The sequence below is a fragment of the Sceloporus undulatus genome, chromosome 1 (genome assembly GCF_019175285.1).
Source record: "Sceloporus undulatus isolate JIND9_A2432 ecotype Alabama chromosome 1, SceUnd_v1.1, whole genome shotgun sequence".
NCBI classification, from domain to species: Eukaryota; Metazoa; Chordata; class Lepidosauria; order Squamata; family Phrynosomatidae; genus Sceloporus; species Sceloporus undulatus.
Window position 1 is genome coordinate 290,532,852 of NC_056522.1, and position 23,400 is coordinate 290,556,251.

General features: G+C 39.7%; 1 protein-coding gene across 5 annotated transcripts in view; it reads right to left on the bottom strand.

The window, feature by feature from the left end:
* Positions 1 to 721: 721 nt before the first annotated feature.
* Positions 722 to 23,400, bottom strand: part of GAS2 (growth arrest specific 2) — a 154,168-nt gene continuing 131,489 nt past the window's right edge. For all 5 annotated transcript variants that reach the window (XM_042446128.1, XM_042446387.1, XM_042446214.1 and 2 more), the window contains exon 8: positions 722 to 2,544. In XM_042446128.1, the coding sequence (XP_042302062.1) occupies positions 2,326 to 2,544 (219 nt within the window). In that variant the 3' untranslated portion in view covers positions 722 to 2,325. The remainder of the gene's footprint in view (positions 2,545 to 23,400) is intronic.

Below are 23,400 nucleotides of genomic sequence, written 5' to 3' on the forward strand. Positions count from 1 at the left end.
CCCTGACATGTACAGGGTAGCCTAACCATTTTTTCAGTAAGTTGGGTGGACACTGTGGAAGGAGGGAGGAAGGAAAGAACTTCTGCTGCACCTGAAAAAGGACATAAATAAAAGTGAAAGTTACGTGCACAGATGTCCTTATTAGAATTCTGGCCTACATATCTGACATGCTACTCTAAGGATTGTCCTGAATAGAGCTTATTCAGGGCAAGAAATCATTACTTCAACCTCTTTCTCCAGTGGACAACCTCTGCTGGATCCAAGCCCCTTCCAAATGGAAGGAACAGGTCTAGATCCAGCCCATAATTTTAACTGACGGAGGTTTTAAAGAACACCAGGGTTAAACTTTGTGAGCCAAACTATATCTTACACTGAAAGATGCCAATGACTTCCTACTGTGTTGTCTTCTAAATTAAGGCATTGGATTAATTTTCTATTGTGAACATGGAGACGCAATAGAAAAAGGATACTGAACGTTTTCCCTGCACTATTTCAGTGATATAGGTGCAAGACAGACTGTCCAAAAAGGACGATCTCCCGGCACCTAGTTTTGGTCCATGGGGAAGCCGCAGTCTCTAGACCGCGGGACTTCCCTGTGTACCGAAAAGAACCCGCAAAAAGTGGGTTCTTCTTGCAATGCCATTATGACATCACAGTGCACCAATGGTGCACTCGCGGTGTCATAATGGTGCCGCGACATGCAGACGCTATGCGTCTGGCATGTAACGATGGTGGCACCCATCTGTACAGGACACCGCCATTTTGATGCCCTCGTCATGTGTGAGGGGCAAGGCGTCTAGAAGCATTGCCCCTCACATATGACAAGGGTGTCCTTTCACGTCCGTCTGGACCGAGCCATAGTTTATTCTCTTTTATAACTATTATTTGCTCTGAGGGGTGGGGGTGGAATCAGATATGATACAGGCATCTGGATTTTTTGTCCCCATACAAAACAGAACACAATTTGAGAAAGATGATTTAGAGTGTAAAAGTGCCTCAACAGCTCATGAACTGTGGCAAGGAAGAGACACACATGCAGAAAGCAAGAGATCAGCTTTGAAAGCTCATGTCACCTTTTGTGCCAATTTCAAAATACAGATACAACTTCCAAATAAAAGGCATTACTGTACAGTACTCCACATTTTCCTTTAACATATGGAACATAGGAATACTTTGTTACTTTTACAATCCCTCTGGGATTGGGCATATGGATTGGCTACCAAAGGATTATGAAATATAAGGGTGAAAATGACCTTAACACTTGTTCCTATTACTGCTTGTCCACCTAAAACTGAAACAGATTTTTTTTCTTAATGTTGTTTTCACTAGCACTGCCAACTTTTTAATTCTGTATTAGAGGTTTTTGTTAGTTTGTTCTATATGCCACAACTAATGCATGTTTTTTTTCCTTATACTGATTAGCACTACCTATAAAAGAAGGAATTTTGACATTAATGCAGGTATCTTCCTTCAGATGGCGTCCAGTATGCTTGCTTGTCATCTCATATAGTAAAGAAACTGTCACCTGGTCAAGCAATTTTTGAGTGATTGTTGCAAGCAGGAAAAGAAATCTTCCAACTATAAAAGAAGATCCATTCATTTCAATGAAGAGACTCAATGAGGAGACCAAAAAATAATACATGAGAAAATCAAGGATGGGAACTCCCTGGATGTTGAAACAATGAAAGAGTTATATATCAGATGAGAGAAGCCAAGTATTGGTTAATCTAACCATTTACTCCATCTCAGGCACTTAGGAAGAAAGCTTCCTTACTCACAGCTTGTAAAAATTACTTTCTAGACAACTAAAGAAAAATACCTAGAGGAGCTGTAATAAAAAAAAAAAAATCAGTCTTCCAAGCTCTGATCCACTACCTTCTACATTCAGAAATTGGAAGCACATCTGAGAGTTTATGCATACAAAGGGTATACTCTGCCACTGAGCTACATAGAACTCTGGACTGGGGCAAATTGTTGGAAATCATATATATTTTTCATACAAATATATCACATTTTATTACTTGAATGTGAGTCATATTGTTTAAGTCATTCTAAGAATACATTCATAGAGTAATAATTTGGCTAAAAATATATGTCGATTTTTATCTGATTGTAGTACTTAACCTATCAAGAGTAACTTGCTATAAAAAATGATACAGTACTAGAAATAAATAGCTCTACAGTTCAACAGTCCACAAAAATGGGCTGTCATTTCCAGTCTGCATGTAATTTTCACAAGTCCTTTGAAACTAATTTCACTACACTTGAGAAGATAGTGTGGGCCTATACATACACAGTCCCCAATGAAATGAGAAGAGAAACTTTTCATTTAATCTCCCTTTTGGATTTGTAATGGGCAGAAACAACTAAGTAACTGTCTGGATTCATGTCCTTGATGGTCGGAGACTTGTTCTGGATTGGTGATGTTTTCCCATCCACCCGCGAGATCTGCAGCATTCGGCATGGGTCATGTTTCAGCAAGTACCCTGCAAATGTCTCCCATCCTCCTCCTACACGGACCATCACGTGCTTGTTGTGCAGCATCTATATTTTCAAAGGAAAAGGGGGGGAAAGAGGGAAGAAACGGAAAGACTTAAAAGCCAAGCATTCATATTTACAAAGTACAAATTATTGTTGAAAACACTAAAAATCCAAACCAGAATAAACCTAGTTGAATTGTTGGGAGTGAGGGATGAATCCTAAAAAATATTCCATGCTAGCAATTAAAAGGTATTCCATACATTGCATGGCACACAGCCTACATTTTGCAACTTGATCCACTCTAGTTGAGGCGTCACTGATAATCTTGGCTCTTTCACCTGCATGATACATGCGCTTTAAACAGGTTTGTCTGAATTAGACTTTACTATGTTTTAACAATTTTCCATCATTAAAAATTCATAGGTGTATATCCATCCCCCCAAAAAAATATAATGGCCAGAATACTGTTTACAAATGCACACATAACATGGGATTACTGTCCATGTGTGCATAGAGATGTGAAGGCCCAGAATAAAATAAAAAAATTGGGGGGAACTCAGTTTTTTCCCCGAAGCCTCCCCCCAACCTGGAATATTATAGAATTATAGAGTTGAAGGAGATCTCAAGGGCTATCAAATCCAACCTTCTGCCACGCAGGAACTCCCAGTCAAAGCACCCCCAACAGATGGCCTTCAAGGCTCTGTTTAAAGACCTCCAAAGAAGGACACGCCACAAATTTTGTGTTTCTAATGTAAGACTTCATTCTGCAACAGGTTAATACAGAATTTTTCAATTTATCCATATTTTTCAGGGAAAGAAAATGGTTTTTCTTTCTATCTCTCATGGTTTCTAAATTTCCAGAAATTTTACATCTCATCACGTGCCTATGCCCTTTGCATTTGGGCCCATGCACACATGTCTTTTTCAGAAGTTGTGAAAGAGGTATTCAGTACTTCCGTGCACAATGTCCACTTTATTCAAGGCAGCATCCAAGCACTGGACCATTCATTGGCAGGGATGGGGAAGAAGGACATTTATTGGCAGGGATGGGGAAGAAGGCACCAAGGCAGTGTTTGGCTTCAATTAATACAGCACACCCTGATGATTGGAAACTCCCTGTGAAATATTTATGATTGAGTTGATCATAAATTGTACAACACAAAAAAGTAGGACTTCCCCCCACTGAATAGGATAGCTACATACAGTTGAATTTCCTTTCAGATAGCTAGCCATATTAGTTTTGTTTCATTATTTTAAAAAAAGGAAAAGAAAAGAAACTAGAGAGTAGCAACATCTTTTAAAGGCTTGCTTATTTTAGCATGGACTTTTGTAGATTTCAATCAACAATTTCTGTGAACCTGAAGAAGTGAATTAAAATCCTCCATGCTAAAACAAGTCATCTTTAAAGGTTTCATCTTTCTGAATTCTCTAACTGCCATCAAGGAACTTTCTAGCATAGGTACAATTTTGAGAATCACCCTTTCAGAATTTGGATCTGAACCACAAAGTATCACAATAACTTACTTTAAAAAAAGTATGTTCATAGGTTTGACCAGAGTGAATTCCCTGAGTAAAAATAAGTTAAAAGCCTTCCGAAAAGTCACTACACTGATCAAAACCTGTAAGTGGCTTTGCCTGGGTGGCAGAAGGGAGATTAATGGAGCTTTAATTTACTTTACGGCCCACGGGAAAGGAAAAATAACATTTGGTATATAGAAACGTGTGCAACACTGGCAATTAACCCAGCCACTGACGATGTACAAGACATACAGGAGCACTGATATATGATGAGAGTTCAAACAGAAAATTACATGTTCTCTGACAATGAATACCACACTTGTCCTTAGGCAAAAGAAGATCTGTGCCTGGTAGCAGCCTGCTGCTCTTCCCCCAATGTGCAGCCCCTCAACTAGTTGATCATCTTCTAAACTGGTTTGTTTCCAGATGACAGTAATGGTGGACACAGTGTTGTCACCAGACTTCTTGAAGAAAAAGTGAATTGAATGAGTGGATCTTTGCTTGCTTATTGTTGAATTCCATCCAAATAATTGCACTATAATTCTTCTACCATTTTCTCTTAGGAACTTTTCAGAGAGAATCAACACGAATGATTACATTCTGTGCATCCCCTACTACTGTATTCCAGACTGTGTTATCATTTTTTCTTAAGGCAATTTCTTGGAAAATATCACCATTTTTTTCAATACTGTATCATTTCCCCTCGCTTTAGGCTTGTGTGCTGGCAGTGCAATGAAACAAATGTGGTAATATTACACTGTTGTAAATTTATTTGCACTACGGGAGATGTTGCTAAATTCATTGTTCTTCCAGATGTACATATGTTTAAATGGATCCATAGCTGAGCAGTTTGCTAAAACAATAAGACACTGTAACAGTATTAAGAACAGTGCTGAGCACTGAAATAAAGTACACTTTTCCTTAAAATATTTCAACATCCAGCCAATGTAATGGGCTTTTTGCATTACTATTGCTCACTAGCTTCACTGACTCTCCTATAGGAGAAAGTACTGGAGAGAGAAGAAAATCACTGCAAATCTAAACCTTAACTGCATTGCATTCTAAAATAAATGCCAGACATGCATAAAATTTGATGTTGCTACTAAGAATGTTAAAACTAAAGCATGAACCTTTTTAACTATACAGTGGTACCCCGGGATACGAAAGCACCGCGTTACGAAATTTCCGGGATACGAAAAAATTCCATAGGAAAAAACTGTTCCGGGTTACGTTTTTTTTTCGGCTTACGAAAAAATTTTTTGGTGCTTTTCGGCGCTTTTTCGCACGAAATCGCGGCTTCCAGCGCTAGCGGCTATGGCTTTTTCGGGTTGCGAAATCTTTCGGGTTACGAAGGGCGCCGCGGAATGAATTAATTTCGTAACCCGGGGTACCACTGTATAATAATTCCAAGAGCTGTTTATGAATCATATCAATCTATATTATGAGTTATTAGGATGCCACAAAGGGGCTCTTTCTTTGCAAGATCTACATTTGAGGGATTTTTTTACAAAAAAAACCCCAAAAGCATGACACCACCCCCCTTAAGTAAAGAGGAATTCCTGTTGCTGAAGCTTTGTTTTTGTCTATTTTGTCTAAAGTCTATTTCTTCATGTGTCGATTTGGTAAGCAAGTGTGCGTGGGGGTGGGAGTTGAGCAGGATATTTAATCCAATCAAATTGTGACCAACAACATTCAGCACAGAACAAAAAGTTGAATTTGTCTATGTGATGAAAAACTGGCTGTGGCAAGCATATGAAACACTCATAGGCATGCTACTTCACAGTTCTGTGTAAAACACATTATTGGCTTGCTTCTGAGAAGCTTTTTGTTGTATTTTTAAACATTATGCTTCAATGTTTCATGAAAGAAAGAAAAAGAAGTAATCACAGGAAAGGCAACCGTGAAGCCAGAAGTATAAAACATACAATCCAGCAACAGGCTGTTACGATCCAACAGAAGTCCGTGAAATTTAAGTAACCTAACCAGACAGAAGATTGCAGCTAGAAAAGTTTTGTAGAGACATTTTTAATTCAAAATTTGTTAATTTTTTGCTTTGCTGCTTCCTACTATGATTTTTAATCTTCTATATGCGAAACAATAGAATAAGAAACTAATGAGGGATAATAACAGTTAATAATTAGGTATGGCTAGAAGCATATTTGATATCATAGGCATCTCATAGCCTGTTGGAAATGCCATTTCTTATCTGCCAAGTTAGCATAAAAAGGAGGCAGGGAATGGGGAAACAAAAGGATTGCGGAAGCATTTTTAAGACTGGGAAGAAACTGAGTGGAAATAAGAGGCATGTAGGTATGTGTGACAGGCTTTGATGGCTAGGTCAGCTTTAGCCTCATTCAGGATGGTATTCTTAACAAGACAACAATTTATTTTGGTCATTGACCAAGACAAAAATAGAATACAACTATTAAAACAAGAAACAAAATCAATTTCTGCTATCTAACATCAATCGTCACTGACCATCTGGAGATGTATTTTACACATAATGTAGCAAAATTTTGCTACTTTAAGTATAACAGTTTGGTTCTGACTATACAACAGATAGCATAAATAAAAAACATCAGTGTGTCCCGGAAATTTAGTTAAAAGAGGGGTAATCAGCTGGTGGTGAATGTCCTTATAAAATCGACAGTACAAAAGCACATGAGCTGTAGTTTCTATAGCACCAGTATCACAAGGACAGAATCAGAATTCATAGGGGATTTCCCTATAGTTCCCTTCCAGTACTGCTGTTGGGAGAACATTGAATCGAGCTAATTATAAAGCTCTCCTAAATTTAGGCACTGTAACATAATATAAGTATATAGCTAGATTATAAAACAACATTTGATTGTTTGCAAATGAGTAATTGGAAAAGGCAGCACTTTCTGTCTGACCTTCAGTATCTAGAATCCTTTGCCTTAGAACTGATTTCTCTTGATCTAATCCTAACTTTAGAATGGTATCACTGGAAAGTCCAAAAAGGCTCAATTTCCTATGGATAGCTGTTTCCCAAGAGGATTTATAGTTGTCTAGCAAATTTAACTGGGACATTCCACCATGGTTGTTATGTAACTTTAACCAATAAGTAAAGATGTTTATCCACAGATTGAATTCGATGTTACTGACTCCTGCTTCCCTTCAAAGTACAGCATTTGGTACACATTGGGCAACCTGAAATATGCTCCTCAAAAACGCTGTTTGAACTCATTCAAGAGAGGCCATATTACTGTATGGCCCTAATTCTTAATAGTTTATAGCCCATCCTGGTGTGAGCTATTGGTTTATAATGATTCTACATCCATAGTGGGTAGGATGCTGTGAATCAGAGGCTGTGGATGGACTGTATTTTCCTCAGGAAATCACTTGTTTCCTTCACATAGCTTGGAGTGTTGGTGGTATATGGCTTGAAAATTGAGCCCATATATCCAGATATCTCAATAGTGAGGGTTCTTATCATCACCTTGGATGCCTTTAAGAAGGCACTAAAGACAGATCTCTTCCAGTGGGCTTTCCCATTGGATTTGGTATAGAGATGATGATTAAGACCCCCCTCTCTAAGTATGATGGTATATGTTTGGAGATTTTAAGGAACTAATAGGGATGTATAATTCAATATTAGTATGTTATTGATTGCTTAGTTGTATTGTATTATTTTAATGATGTAAACCCACTTTGATCCTTGGAAGAGGTGGGACATATAAATGGATTATTATTATTATTATTATTATTATTATTATTATTATTATTAGAGATCCTCTGGAGAAGCCCTTCTCTCCATCCCAACACCTTCACAAACACGTTTGGTGGGGACACGAGAGAGGGCCTTCTCAGCGACTGGCCCTAGACTCTGGAACTCCCTGCCCAGGGAGATAAGAACGGCTCCCTCCTTGATGGCTTTCCAATGGCAGGTGAAGACCTACCTGTTCAAACAGGCATTTAGGGAATATCTATAAGAACAGGCAGAAATGCTGGACTAGTTTAATCATTCTGTTTAATGCATGTCATTTATCTATTTATTTTTAAAATGTTTTAATTGTACTTTTTGTTTGTTTGTTTTTTAATTGTTGTGAAGCTGCTCTGAGTCCCAGTCCTGAGAAAAGAGCGGGATGGATGGATGGATGGATGGATGGAGATATATATATATATATATATATATTATTATTATTATTATTATTATTATTACGCTTGAGACAATAGGCCTTCCTGGATTGTCTCATTTGTGTTTTTGGGGTAGTAGACAGAGGATCTTGCATTGTGTCCATTTGAATTCAGTTCTGTACATTGGTGGTGAATTCCTTGAAAAACTCTGTCACTTTGAACTTACTCATAACTACTTCACTTTGGGAAATAATACATACTTCCAAGCTGGTGATATTGCTATGATGCCAGAGCATGCAAACATTTCCTCAGCACATGCACCCAAAAACCTTTCTTCTGCCTGTGATTTGATGACATCTTTATAATTTGGCTACACGGAAAGCAATTACCTGAGAAATTATATCAAGATTTTAACAATTTCCACCTTACCATCAAACTTGGCCTGGAACAATCCACACAACAAATACATTTTTTTACATCATTGTGCAAGTACACAGTGGACTTCTATGCACCACATTCTATCAAAAACCGACTGGTCGCTACACATACTTACATGCTTCCAGTTTTCAATCAGAACACATTACAAAATGTATTATCTACAGCCAAACTCTTTAATATAACCGCATCTGCTCAGATCCAAGACAGAGACTCAGAGCTCTTGGATTTACAACAGGCATTTCTCAAAGTACAATACACACCTAAGGAGGTGAATAAACAAAGGAACAAGCAAGGATTAATACCCAGGAACCATCTATTAAATGGTAGAGCAAAAATGTAAAATGACAGAACACCCCTAGGGGGTCACCTACAGTACCCAGCTGAGATCACTCAAATGCATCATCAGTGAGCTATACCTACTGTAATTCTGGAGAATAATAAAGCCCTCTCATAAGTTCTGGGCGGCAGGACTTTATTGGTCTACAGACAGCCTCCAAACATTAAACAAATGCTCACTTACAATGGGATATATAACAAGCATAGTAATGAAAGGGCAAAACCTTGCTACAAACCCAGATGCCAACTTTGTCCCCACATCTACTTTGGGAGCAATATTACAGGGGCCAATAACAACACCCACAACATCAGAGGTGAATGAACTTGTTCTTCCTCCAAGTGTTATATGCCATCCTGTGCCAAAAATGCCTCTCTACACTCTGCACTGGACAAACAGAACTATCTCTATGTTCACTGTGCACTGCACTGCATTTTACAGATACCTTCTATAAATGTCAGAAAGGAAAAAAAATCATTTAGCTATCTTTTTTTTAATAGAACAAGTGGAAACTGATTCAGAAGCTAATGATGAAAGTTGATTTAATCAATATTAAATGATTAGGCACTGTTTCAAAGTATGCAAGTTATTTTTTAAATAAAAATAAAAAATAAAATAAATGTGCCTATAAAACCAATAAAAAGAAAAACCTTTATAAAATATACAGAATCCTGACTGACAGGATTGTCTTCTCTTCATCAAACTACATACATGGCTGAGGGGAAAAAAGACCAAAGCATTCACAATGTTGAATCAATATTCATATCAGTAGTATAGCTACTGTAGGATGTACTGTTCACCAATACAAAATGTAATACCTTACAGCATTGCAACTCATTAGAGAGAAAACCCAATAGGGCAGAAGTACCCTTCTACCAATAGAGAAAAGTTCAGCCTATCAGAGTTTTCTGGCTGTTCCAGTAACCCAGTTCAGACCAAGGAACTGTAAATGAAGCATGAGCATAATGCTTCAAAACAGGATGTTCTGGGGTTGAGTATATTGTAGTTTCAAGACAACATTAGATATAATGGATCCCAAACCATTTCACTGTGCCAAGAGGGGCATGTATTGAGCCACCAGTTACATCAGCCTGGGGTTGGATTAGTTAGAATCTTTTCCCAATGAATGCAATGGAGAGATTTAAAAAATAATCTGCTAGGTTGAAAAGCCTGGCAGTTACACACACACACACACACACACACACACACACAGTTCACTGTAGCCGGCACTAATCAGCAGAGTTTGGGATTAGACAGTAGGTTCACAGCTTCACATCTCCTTGATCTTCCATTTAAGACTGCATTAAAATTAACAGAACGGTAATTGCACTTATTTATTTGCTAATTATTCCCCTTCAGATCCAGATTAATGCCAGTTTTATACATAGAAAATGACCGTTCTCCATAAAGGTAGTTTCATTTATGAATGAGTCAAATTTCAACAGCAGAAGCTTAAAGAAACTGGATCTACAATTTGGAACACTTTAGATTCCTGGGGAATTCTATAGTGTGTGTTTTCAAGCACCTACTTATATTTTCCATGTGCAAGATTTCTTTCCAGGATATTTATCCATTAAGTGAGACATTCCTCCCCTTCTCTCCTAAGCCTTCAGATGGTTATGCAGAACCTGCCTTCTTTATAGGACAGCACACTTTCTTTCTGTGCTGTTTTATGTGTAATAATGTCCTGCAATGGCACTTTACCAAAAGGAGGTTGCTGATGACTGAGGAAATATGCTTGTTGCTGAATGCTGAAGAATATAAACAGGTGTTTAATAAATTAACAAGAAGACAGAATATAGAAAACATATACAGAAGCTGCATAATGATGGCAGAATGCTGATACAGCTGAAACAGAAGGACGTAAGTAAGATGATAAGTAGAGCCATGGTGGATCAGACCAAAGGCCTATCTAATTCAGGATTACAGTCACACAGTGGCCATTCAGATGTCCGTGGGAAGCCTACAAGTAGGTCTTGGGCAACCCTGCACACTCCTTGGCTGCATCCGCACTGAAGAAATAATCCAGTTTACACCATTTTAACTGCCATGGCTCAATACTATGGAATCCTGGGAACTGTATTTTGTTGTGGCACTAGAGCTCTTTGACAGAGGATAAATGTTTCACAAAACTACAATTTCCAAAATTTCATAGCATTGAGCCATGACAGTTATAGTGGTGTCAAACTGGATTATTCTTGCAGAGTGAATGCAGCCCAACCCCATTTTTGTAGCCCTCCACGACTTCACTGTCCTCTTACACCCCATTTATGAATACAATTTTGGCAGTCTTTGGCTTAATTCCTCACCCAAACATACAGACACACACCCCTCCACACACACACACAGGGTGGTTTTAGTTACCACCACTCCTTGACACATACATCTTCTTCCCAAAATAATCAAACAGTGATTGGAAAAAGATTAGACAAATTCATAGATTGGGCAGTCTGTGGCTCCTAAGTCATGACTGACACACACTCGATCAGTACCAGAGGCAATAGTTCTTTGTATATTGTGGGAAAATCAAAAGTAATATCTTGTCACTTCCATTTCTGGGGGAAAATGTTGTTATGGTCCCCTTGGGGTTAACAAGGGAGACAAAGTCGCCAACTCCACAATATACAGAGGCCTATTGCCTCTGGTACTGATGAAGTATGTGTCAGTCATGACTAGGAGCCACAGACCACCCAATCTATGAATTTGTCTAATTTTTTAAAAAAGAAAACTCTCCAAATTGGTAGCCATTACATGTTAGCAAATTCCACATTTTAATAAAGTGATGTGTAAAGAAGTATGATACTTTTTCTTTGTTTCCCTATATCACTTTAAGTTTTAATTCTAGTATTATTACATAAAGCAAATCTGAAATTGCCCTTCACCCCATCTTCAAGATGGACTGCTTTCAATTCATTTATTATGGCAAATAGCTAGCCTAAAGCTGGACTACAAGATGGCAAGTGAAGAGACTGCAACTTTTTTCGGACATTCAAAAATATTTTTCCCCTTAAAGAGATATTTTCTTTCTCATTTCAAGAAAGTGTACTTTTGGCCACATGGTCAGCTTACCATTATATTAATGTATATGTCTAGCCCATATTTATATCTTGGTGATGGTTTTGACATTTTTAAGGGTCTGTATATAGCTTTTATTTTTATTGTTTTTAAAGCATTTTAATATTTAATTATTTTAATATATGACTGTTTAATTGTATCTTTTATACTTTCATTTAACATTGTAGTATTTTTAATATTTATTGTTTTAAAATGTAATTAGCTGCCTTGAGTCTCATTGTTGGTAAAAAGGGGGGATATAAATGAACACAATAATAATAATAATAATAATAATAATAATGTATTTCTCAATTTTGATGCCCTCCATGTGATCTGGAGTGCAATTCTCATCCCCTCTCCAGCCGTAATGGGCTTTGTTACCAAACCAATGACTGGTGCCTTGCATGTTCCAGCTTTTAATCTGAACTTTAAAGGAGATAGTATTTAAGATTCTGATCCCTTTCTCCACAAAATATTCAACAGTTCCTTTAAATATCACAAAATCAGACTGACTGCTCAACAGACATGTAAACCACTAGCTGCCACTGAATATAAGGAGTGAAACAGACAATCAAAATGAAGCGGCTCCTTTGGAGGTATGGCGTTGAGACGACGAATGGCTCCAAAGTGGCAGGAAGCCATGCCAAAGCCCTGGTGGCGCAATGGTTAAATGTCAATATTGCACCCACTCACCCACTCACAGCCACAAAGATGTGAGTTTGATTCCAGACAGGGGCTCCAGGGTCAACTCACTCTGGCATCATTGAGAGGTTGTTAAAATAAATACCCAGCTTTTGGGGGGCAATTAGCTTACATGTTGTAAACTGCTTAGAGATGGCTTGGTTCAGTAGGAAGTGGTATCGAAATGTAGCTGCTATTGCTATTGCAAAGCCATGCTCCGGTCCTTAAGACTGGAGCAAAAAGGAGTTGAGATAAACTGACTCCTGGTGATGCCTGTCAGCCCCTGCATTCACAGCCTGCATTCATATTCACAGATGTCATACAGGGAGTGGGCTGTGCGGTCAGAGGGGTTCTGACCCACTTGTGGCCAGAGTGAACTCAGGCCATTCTTTTGTGCCTTTCTGCTCTGGCCCCAACACACCTGGAGAACACTGAGTTGGGGGAGACTCCACACAAATTCTCATCTTTCAAACAAGGTAGTGATTACTGTCAGATGAATTGGCTTTGTTTCTGTCCAGCTTTTTTCTTTTTTTCTTTTTATTCATAAGAGAACAGAAGAGAACAGAACAGTAACTTCTTTCTTCAGTACCTTACTCATATCTTGGGAACCCTGCCTCAATACAATACCAGAACTCTAGATAAAAATGGTATTGAACTCAAGGACTTTGTTTTGGTTGTTTCATGATGGGGTGGTATTGGTGTTGATGTGCTACTGTGAATATGATTCAGTATAATCTGGACAGTATACTAAAAACAGCACACGAATAAGGAAGTGTCAGGCAATAGTCTCCAAGTAGTGAAGAGCATTAGAATGCAGGTCCCTTACAGACCGTGAGTGTTGTTTGTTGACTGGCAATAATATAAAATCATTAAATAATGAGACAATAAGATGTTCTGTTGTCTGTCAACTTCTTGCCAAAGATTAAAGAAATATTGATAAAACACAAAGAAGACCCACTAGATCTTTCAACAGATTTGCAGGATGAAGTTTGCCAAGCCCTTCACACTCCTGTAAAGCAATCAGTCAATCAATTGATCAGTCAATAATATTCCTAAAGATCTTGAGAATGCACATTGTCTTTAAGCTTGTGAAAGAAAAATTGTTCCAGCACTTGCAAATACGCAATGTACCACTGGAGGGCACACAGGCTCTATGTACATATTGCATAGGCCAACAGAAATTTCTCTTAAACCAGTAGATACTGTGAGAGACAGACAGGATGATATTTTTAGTCCAACCAAGCCAACAAAGCACATCCTTCCTTTATGAAATATTATTGGATGATAGCTTAGAAATCCCCAGGGGTCTAAGGTATACAGGCTTCAAAACATTTGTTACTCTGATGTTTCTATTGTACTCAAAGGAGAAGATATAGTTTTGGGTGTTCTTTTTAAATGCCCTTTTAAAGCTTTCCTTGGCACACAATCCACCCTTCAGCAGAACAAGATTGGCAGGAGAGCAAGGCAAGCCCTTTTGAGAATGTCCTCTTTCCAAGACCAGTAGCAGCTGCTTGAAAAAGCAACTCGCTGTACATATTTTTTTAAGTAGATGCAGAATTTCTGCAGGAGGATATGCTATTTCATGTTTTGTTTTTAGTGATTTCCATATCTTGTGAAGTGCTAATTTTTATTTACAGCTCAGATCTATATGCATTTACTTAGAAGCAAATCACACCAGCCAAAATATTATAGCACTTAAACCGTGGATTTGTTTGTTTGTATTATTCCTTCTGGAGCTTGAAAAAGTTAGTTTTGAACTACCAATCCCAGAATCCTTGAACTAACATGAAGATTCTTGGGCTTGTAGTCCAAAAATATCTTGTCTCCATTTTTTTAACATAATAATGTCTTTGACAAAAAAAAAAATAGACCAATATAGTATATATATTTCCTGTTCACACAGGGGTTGATTGAGCTCAATAAAGTCTGGCACACATCCTATATACATGTGTCTGTTGTGTGCATGTATGAGTCACTGAAGTCTGATGACAGGCGTAATACTTTATACCAATTACCACACCTGGACATTATTGCCATAAACATTTATCCCTTCTATGCCTCACAAAAGACTTTATATAGCAATCTGTTCTACAGGCTACTAGTGTGCAGTAGAAGTGCTCACATACTATTTCACAGCTGTCCACAAGCAGGAGAAAATGACTTGATTTTAATAAAAGCCAGGGCAAAATAATGACCACTCATTTTTAATAGTTTGAGGGGAAGGTGACAAAGCAGTTTGCCCTGGGTCAAGCAGTGCACAAGTTTTCCAATTTTCTCTGGCAGTGACCAAGCTGTATTCATCAACTAAATGGACAGTTCCTTACAATATGACCCTGATCTCACTCATGATCATGCTTTCTTAAAGTTTTGGAAACAACCAGTTAACTAGTTGATATTAACTGTGGCCTGGTACAGACTGCTGGAAAGCGGCAGTCTGGGGCTGATTTTAGAGCTTGGGATTGCAGAGCAACTGCATGGTCCCAAGCCCTAGTGCACAGAGGTGGCACCACCATGGCGGCCTCCCAGCCACATGGGGGCTGCTATGATGACACAAGTGTGGTGCAGCATCTGCACATAACAGTGCTGTGCTTGCATCATAGATGCAAGACAGTGCACTAATGGCACATTCATGGCGCCCACTGTAGAAACTAGTCCTGACATAAGCTGTGCCGTTTGCTTGGTGCAGCCTCTGTCAGGAGTAAAAACGGGTGGCTGCAACCTGCCCTTTCAAGGCGATCTGTCGAGCCCCTGTGTTACTTGGAGCTACTTTCAAAACTCTAAAAAACAAAACAAAAAAACCCCACCATAATCATGGTGGGATTTTCAGCTGATCTTTATAAAACATATGCAATCACAATGGAAAGAAGGAATAGCAAAGTCCCTGAAAGATTTCTGTGGAAACCAATGCTAAGTTGGCAGAGAGAAACAGATTGATTATGTTATAATCATCATAATAAGATCTGAGGTTTTTTTTAAAAAATATATTTCCAGTCAATATAAATGAGAAGCAAAATAGCAGAAGAGATTCTGTGTAAGTAAGAAATGAAGCACATTGGGAAGCAACCCATTTGCCATATATTGTATTGCATTCCAAACTGAATATGTTTTCCCAGGAGTGGTTTTGGAGCAGTGGCAATCAATAGAAATGTCAATTTAAGGACAATTCGAAAAGGGAAAGATGCCTAAGATGGCCAGCATCATAACAGAGTCCCAGGAATATATGATATATCCTTATTTGGAATATTGTGCTCAGGCTCTACATATCCTGAACTGAATGCTAGAAAGTACACATGTTGATCTATTTCTAGGCATAAAGAACTGCAACTATGTTGAGGTGACAGGAAAACAGACATATGCATACCATATAATCCTTAAGAGACTGTTAAATCTGGACGTCTTTAAAATCATTTTTTGAAGTTATGTTAGCAAGGGGGAACAAGCTTTTAGAAACACACTTATTGTGTTTCACCAAATACTTTCAATTAAAATGAGTCTGGACATTGTACAGACATATAATTTTCCTGTCACTGAAGGTAATACATATTCAGGCAAGTATAAAGATGTAATTCAAAATTGCAAATGTGCACTAGAACTTACCTCTTTGAAAACAGGAATGACAGACTGAACTGGCTAGAAATTTTAATTAAACCTGTAAGTGAGAAGTCTGACGCTAGCCGAGCCAACTAGCTAGCTCAGCTGTGCGACTTCTGACCTGGTAGAAGAGACATGCCATAAAACAGAAATGATTTGAGAAAGTCATAATATCCTTGGAATCCATTAATTCTGATCTGAAATAATGACACGGCTTTTAAAGGGGAAGGAAAGCTTTAACCATGCTAGAATATACCACAGAGAATACAAAGCAATATGTCCTTGGTTGCTTAGCAATGATAGAATAAAGGGGGGAAAAGAACCCACTGTGTCCCCCCCCCCCCGACATTGCTCTTTCTGGCTGAGTAGTAGTCTTGTGTTGTACTGGTCTTTAGCATTTTTGGTAAATCACTAAAGTTCCCTGCATTAAAAAGTCCCTGAAAACACAAATGTTAATGAGAAAAACACAGTGTCACTCTTTCCATTCTTCTAGAGATGAAAATAACTTTTTGCTAAGACGCCTATAACATTTATAGAAGATTGTTTTTGGAATCTCTTCCATATCCATATTGGAATTGCCTAGGAGGAAATTCATGCATAGAGATCTACAGACTACTTCATTCAATTTAATTACACTGAATCATAAATCCAATTGAAATAAAAGTACACAGATTACCTATTAGCTATCCAGTGCAGTGGTCCAAAAGAAATCAAACCCCTCTGAAGGGCAGGGGGTTGGACTGGATGGCCCTTGTGTTCTCTTCCAACTGTATGATTCTATGAAAAAGTTAATTAGCAAACAATGTCAAGGAGTCAAGTTGTACTGGATGTCAAAGAGTCAGGTTGTCATTGCTTCTCAATGATAAGCATGGCTGAAAAGCAAACCTGATGGTATATAGGCAAGTATTATAGTATTTTCTCAGAGTGTTGAAAGATCCTTTTCTTTCATATTTAATCTTGAGATGGGATGAGAACAAGATGGAAATCCTGTGGGTTGGATATATGCTGATCTTAGTTGCTGTGGATAGTCATGGATGACATTGCACTCCCAGAAGAGTTGGATATCTGGCCTGGAGCTTCAGTTGAAGCAGAGAGTATCACCCAACAATATGATGCTGAGGCAAAGAAAGAAAATAATATCTTAGCCTGCATTAACAGAAACATAGGCGCGTTACAGACCGCTCCTTTGGGGCGGCCTGTATCTGGCCCTTTCCCCGCTGTATCGGGGCCTCAACTGCCACAATGGCAGCCTCTGAGGCCCCGATCTGCCGCTTTCCAGGCCGCGGGGAAGCTGCAAAAGGCCGCTTCCCTGCGGCCTGAAAGGGGTGTCCTTGGAGCTTCAAGCCCCGAGGACACCCGATGGTGGCGGGGAGGAGGAGAAAGGGGCTGCTCAGCCCCTTTCTCCTTTGCGTCACTGGTGCAGCCATGTAAAGGCTGCGCCCAGCGACGCAAACCCCAGAAGGAGCTCCATTTCGGAGCTCCTTCTCGCGCCACGGAAAGAGCGCTCTAGGCGCCCTCGCATGGCACAACAATGTCACAACCACGCCACCTCATTTGGAGGCGGCGGGTGGTGATGTCATCATGGCGGCCCCTGTGTAGAACAGACGCCGCCATTTTGTACGTGCTCAGCACGTACTAGGGTTGGGGGCGTCCGGAAGGGACGCCCCTTTCTAACCCTAGTATGTGCTGAGCACGTACTTTTAGGCGCGTCTATAACGCGCCATAGTTTCCAAGTCAAAGGAAGCAATAGTCCCACTATACTATTGTGTGCTGGTCAGGCCTCATCTGGAACATTGTGTTCAGTTCTGGGCACCTTATTTTAAGGATGATATAGACAAGTCAGAGTAGGTTCAAAGAAAGGCAACAAGGATTATTAGAGGTGTGGAAAACATATGAGAAAAGATAGAGTTAGGCATGTTCGGCCTGGTGAAGAGAACACTCAAGGATAACATGACTGCACTCTTTAAGTATCTCACAGTCTCTCACAGAGAAGAGCATGCAGGTTTGTTCTTTTCTGGCCCAGAGCGTAGGACCAAGTATAATTGTTTTTGATTATAGGATGGTTGATTTTGATGGAACATTTTGATGGTAAAAGGAGTTAAGCAATGGAATCAATTACCTACAGAAGTGGTAGAGTCTCTTTCTCTGGACATCTTCAAAAACAACTATCTGCCGGGGATGTTCTAGTTGAAGTTTTTGCATTGAGCAGAGGGTTGGACATGATGGTCCAAGTGTGTGATTCTATGACTGCAGATGGTAATGGTAGAAAGTGGTGCTTTTCACCATCTGGAAAAAGCAGCAGAGCTTAGGAGTTATTTTTTTGAGACTGGAACTCCAAGAATCCCGCAGCACCCGGAGTTCTAGAATTTTGAGGTTTAAAGAACTATCTTTTTCCATGCTCTGGAAAGCAGACATTTCCTCAATGACATATATTCTGATTGTATTTTAGAAGGTGTTTTGCTGCTATCGGCACTGAGACCTTCAACTGGGTTTTAGACCACATTTGGTTAGATTCATTGGCCACGATCCAATAGTGTCCTTCTGCTCCATCCTATTACTTATTCTAGAATCTTTCCTATATCCCCCCTCACACACACAGGTGCATTCTACAGATCTGATCCAAAGAACTGGAAAACTCTCGGGTTTGGTGGCAAAAAAGGCTTCCACAGAAATTCCACAGTATTGGACAGAAATTATTCTATGGAGCAAAATCTGGATTTTGTACAGAAAATGGATTTGTTACACAGACGCAATAAACAGGAAAATTATTTTCTGTACAGAAAAATGAGGGAGTGGGGCTACATTAGAAAGCAATATATCCTTGCAGAATAATTTGTCTCAACAGAATAATTTCTGCACAGTCCTTCCATATGTTCAAATATGCAAATAATACTTCAGAAGAGTACTCATTTTCTCCAGATCAGAGAGAGAGTTTGCTTTAATTATTCATCCTCATGTGCAATGACCAAATAGTTGAGTATTTACATTCTATTAAGAATTAACAATAAGTGTTTGGGGGAGGAGGGTATTTCAAGATCTAGTGTAATGCACATTACTGGTGGAGCAAGACAAGAGGTGTGATGAGCAGAGGTTAATACCACAACTATAAGATGGTGGCTCTGAGGACAGCACCAGAATTGCGTTATACAAATATAGATCTACATTTGAAACATGAGATTAAACCGGAAAGAAACTGAAGGGAAGCACAGCATACCAATTCATGTCAAATGAAAGGACAGAAAGCTGCTAACAACTGTGCAAAATTCTATAGAAGAGATGACAGAAAATTGCTTGAAAAATCAGTCTGGTTTTCTTATACAGCAAACAGATGTGTATAGATGCATGTCTAGTTTATACACTTTCCTACTTCATACTGGTAGACAGGATCTGGGAGGAGGAACAAAAATTCACAAATAATCATTGTTTCCTGTGCTATGTGAAAATTTAATTTTTGCCTGCCAGCAGTGGTGGAAATGAAGAGAAGGAAAAGCTTTATTTTTGCATTACTCAATGAGTATGCAGCAAGACAGTTAATTCTAAAATCTACATGGCTAATGAGATTTCTACAGAGAGGTCACTTTCATAGAGAGAATTTTCTATATCAAACCCAAGGGTTCCAAAGGAGATTCTAAGCATTCCCCCCAAAACCCACATTTCCTAAATATGGAACACTTGATAGCCTTATAGCTCTGATCTATATATACATACATAGTGATATGAAGATAAATGATCTGACTTTTGCATTAGCCATCCAGCGTGCTTTCTGCTGCCAAGTGAAACATGGAGATATTTAGGCATAGCCCTGTTGAAATCCCCTAACACAAGAAATTTGAGTATGCTGGATGTCTTTACATTCATCAGTTTTATATCTTTCCCTTTGCACTAGAAGACAAAAAAAGGGGGAAAAAGAAACTCTTTACAGACTCTGGCAAAGGTCTTGGATCAGAAATATACTCTAAATGCCAGAAGAGTACTGATTGCTGAAACAGAGTATCCGGGAGCTTTTCTCCTCTTATTTCCTTTCAGTATGAACAACTGGATTCTGGTGTAGAATTTGGCCTAGTGACAGAAAGGTGTTTCTTCACAAATAACATGAGAGTGGCTTTTTTTTTTTAAAAAAACACAGGATAGCCTCACAATCTGTCTGTTTTCTAAAGCCACTTAGTCCCAATGGAGTAGATCAGCATCCACAGAAATCTATTTGAAAGGCAGATACCCCAGAGGTGTTGATGTGCTCTGGATCTGTGCAGGCAAAAAACACATTAATCAGAGAATGTGTCTTTTACAGGCAAGAATCATTGCTTATATGGACACTGGGCAGAGAGGAATTGAAAGTAGGTTTTTGAGCCAATCTGACTCTTAGGGCCTGTACAGACAGACCAAAATAAAGCTGCTTTGGATCAATTTGGAAGTATGCTGTTTAAATGATGCATGTGTCCTAAGAGACCAGAAGCCACACCAAAGCCACACTCCAGTCTTAAGGACTGGACCACAGCTTTGGCACAGTTTTTGGCCTCTTAGGATGCATGCATCATTTAAACAGCACGCCTCCAAAGTGACCCGAAGCAGCTTTATTTTGGCCTGTCTGTACGGGCTCTTAGTCAACTCTAAAGATCCTCTGCAGAGAATTTGCCCTCCCCACACACATGTGTTACCATACTTAGCTCTTCAAATCAGCACCCTCAGGCAAAACAATGGAGAAAAATAGCTGTTGAGTGGCAAACTGGGGTTTGCTTTGAAGAGATACACCTAGGGAAATGGTTGCAGAAGGGCAATAAGAAACAAAGGCACTTGGGGGGAAATTATGGGCTTTTGATTCTTTTCAGCAGCCGTTAAAATCTGGAAAGAAGTTAGGGAGTTCTTTTTGGGCTTGATATTTATCTCAGCTGGAAAAACTTTACCAAACCCCAATGGCCATTAAATATTTGAATTTGCCCAACTCCTTTCAGACTCTTTCCATGGAACAGTTATTGCATTACAAAATGAAAACTCTCCCCAGCAAGGCTTGCCTGGTCTCAAATGTCTTGCTCCAGAACTGGCTATAGTTCTTTTTACTGACAGGAACCAGTATCCCCTCACAGCCAATGGTAGAATTGGGCCCCCCAAACAAATTATAACCTCAGCCAGTAAGCAAATAAAAGCCCTATCACTGAAGAGGGAGCCCTTGGGATGCGGTGCAATTCACCATCACCACCAATGGCAAGGCCAATGGAAAGTGGGCTCCCAAAAATTATATACTGCAGAGGCAAAAAATATAAAATAAAATAAAAGCCACAGAGAAAAATTAAATCTCCCAGCCTTCATATCTTTTCTCAGCCTCAGATCACAAAGTGAATGGGAGAAGTATCCAACAAAGGCCTGATACAGACTGGCGCAAAACGCCGTGCTGGGGCCAATTTTAGGGCTCGGTAGGGCTGGGCATCCATATGTGCTTATCCCTACTAGTGGCGCCCATGAGCCATCTTGCCACACGGGATGCGTGATGATCATACACGGGCGTCCATGCATCCAAATGGCACTCGCCAAAAGCAGCGGCATCAACATGCATGAGTGCCATTAGGGCGTGCATTGGTGCCACACTGTGCGGTTCGTGAGGCACCGATGAGGGGCAAAAATGGGTGCCATGGAGCCGCCCGTCTGTATTCCCCCCAAAGTTAACTTTTTCATGCTACTGGACAGCTGTCAATACTTGACTAACAAGGACTGCAGAAACCTTCTGCCTGGTCACAGAAGCCCAGATGACTATATTAACATCACCATCCTCTCAGCATCATGACAAAAACCTCTCAGGGATATGACGTATGTGTGTACGTATATGTAAGAATGGTATTATGACAATTAATTGTCCTTATGATTTGTTTCTTGGTGATGTAATACTACATTATAGGATGGAGCCATGGTGGTACAGTGGTTAAATGCCTGTATTGCAAACCACAAGGTTGTGAGTTCAATCCCAGGGGCTCCAAGTTCCTCTCAGACGTGTATCCTTCCATAGGTCAGTAAAATGAATACCCAGCTTGTTGGAGGCAATTAGCTTACACATTGTAAACCACTTAGGGAGTGTTAGTTCACTGCTAAGTGGTATAGAAATCTACTTACTATTACTATTGCATCAGATTTACTTTTAAAATGTCCATATTTTAATGGTATAAGACACTTTGAGTCATTTTCCAGAAAAAAAGGCAGCTGGTAAACTGAAACAACCACAATGCAAGAAGGCTCTGTAGCCCATCTTAAGAACTGCGGAAGATGAATTATATCTTTTCCAAAACATACTGAAACATAAACAAAAAAGCAAGTTTGTTCTGATCCATTTACTTTACACTGAAAACCATTTTAATAAAGACATTCCTATAATATCTCATAGGATATGTATAGCATCTACGCATATCTTGGCCCTTGGACAGATCGCCCCAAAAGGGCAGGCTGGCAGCAGCCTGTTTCCCTCCAGAGGGATGCCGCAGCAGCCAAACTGCCCGGCAACCCTCCACCCCAAAAAAAAACCTGGAAAAAAAGGGTTCTTTTTGGGTCACCAGATGCACATCATGAGTGCGTCAATAGCACACTTGTGATGTAAGTGACACGCAGCAAAGTTTATATCAGGGGTAGGCAACCCTTTTGAGCCGGGGGCCGGGTTGCTGACCCTCAGACAACTGGGGGGCCGAAGCCAAAAAATAAATAATTTTTTAAAAATTAAATAAATAAATAAACTGGGACAAATGTAGGACAAAATTTCCAAAGGGAGGGCACTTTTTAAATAAAAAATTGAGGACATGCGAAAAAATTTGCTGATTTTTAAAAAAATGTTAAGATAAATGCATGTTTCTGAGGCTTCTATAGACAATTGCCCCACCATGCCCCTCGCGCGAGACGCCAAAAGCCCCAGCGGCAATCGGCGGCAGGACCGGGCTGGGGCCGGTCCCAAGGCCTTGCCGGGCCACATCCGGCCCGCGGGCCGCAGGTTGCCTATCCCTGGTTTATATGCTGTGCATCGCTTACATCAAGATGGCGATACTCATGTAGATGGGACGCTGCATTAGGCTGCTGCTGTGCCGTGCTAGGGTTAGGGACTGTGTGGTTGGTGTGCGGTCCCTAACCCTAGAATCGGCAGTGGCATACCGCTTTGGGACCATCTATCCTGGGCCTTAGTTAGGACCCATGGTTAGGACCCAATAGGCCTCATCTATTTGTAGGTTGTGTGTATG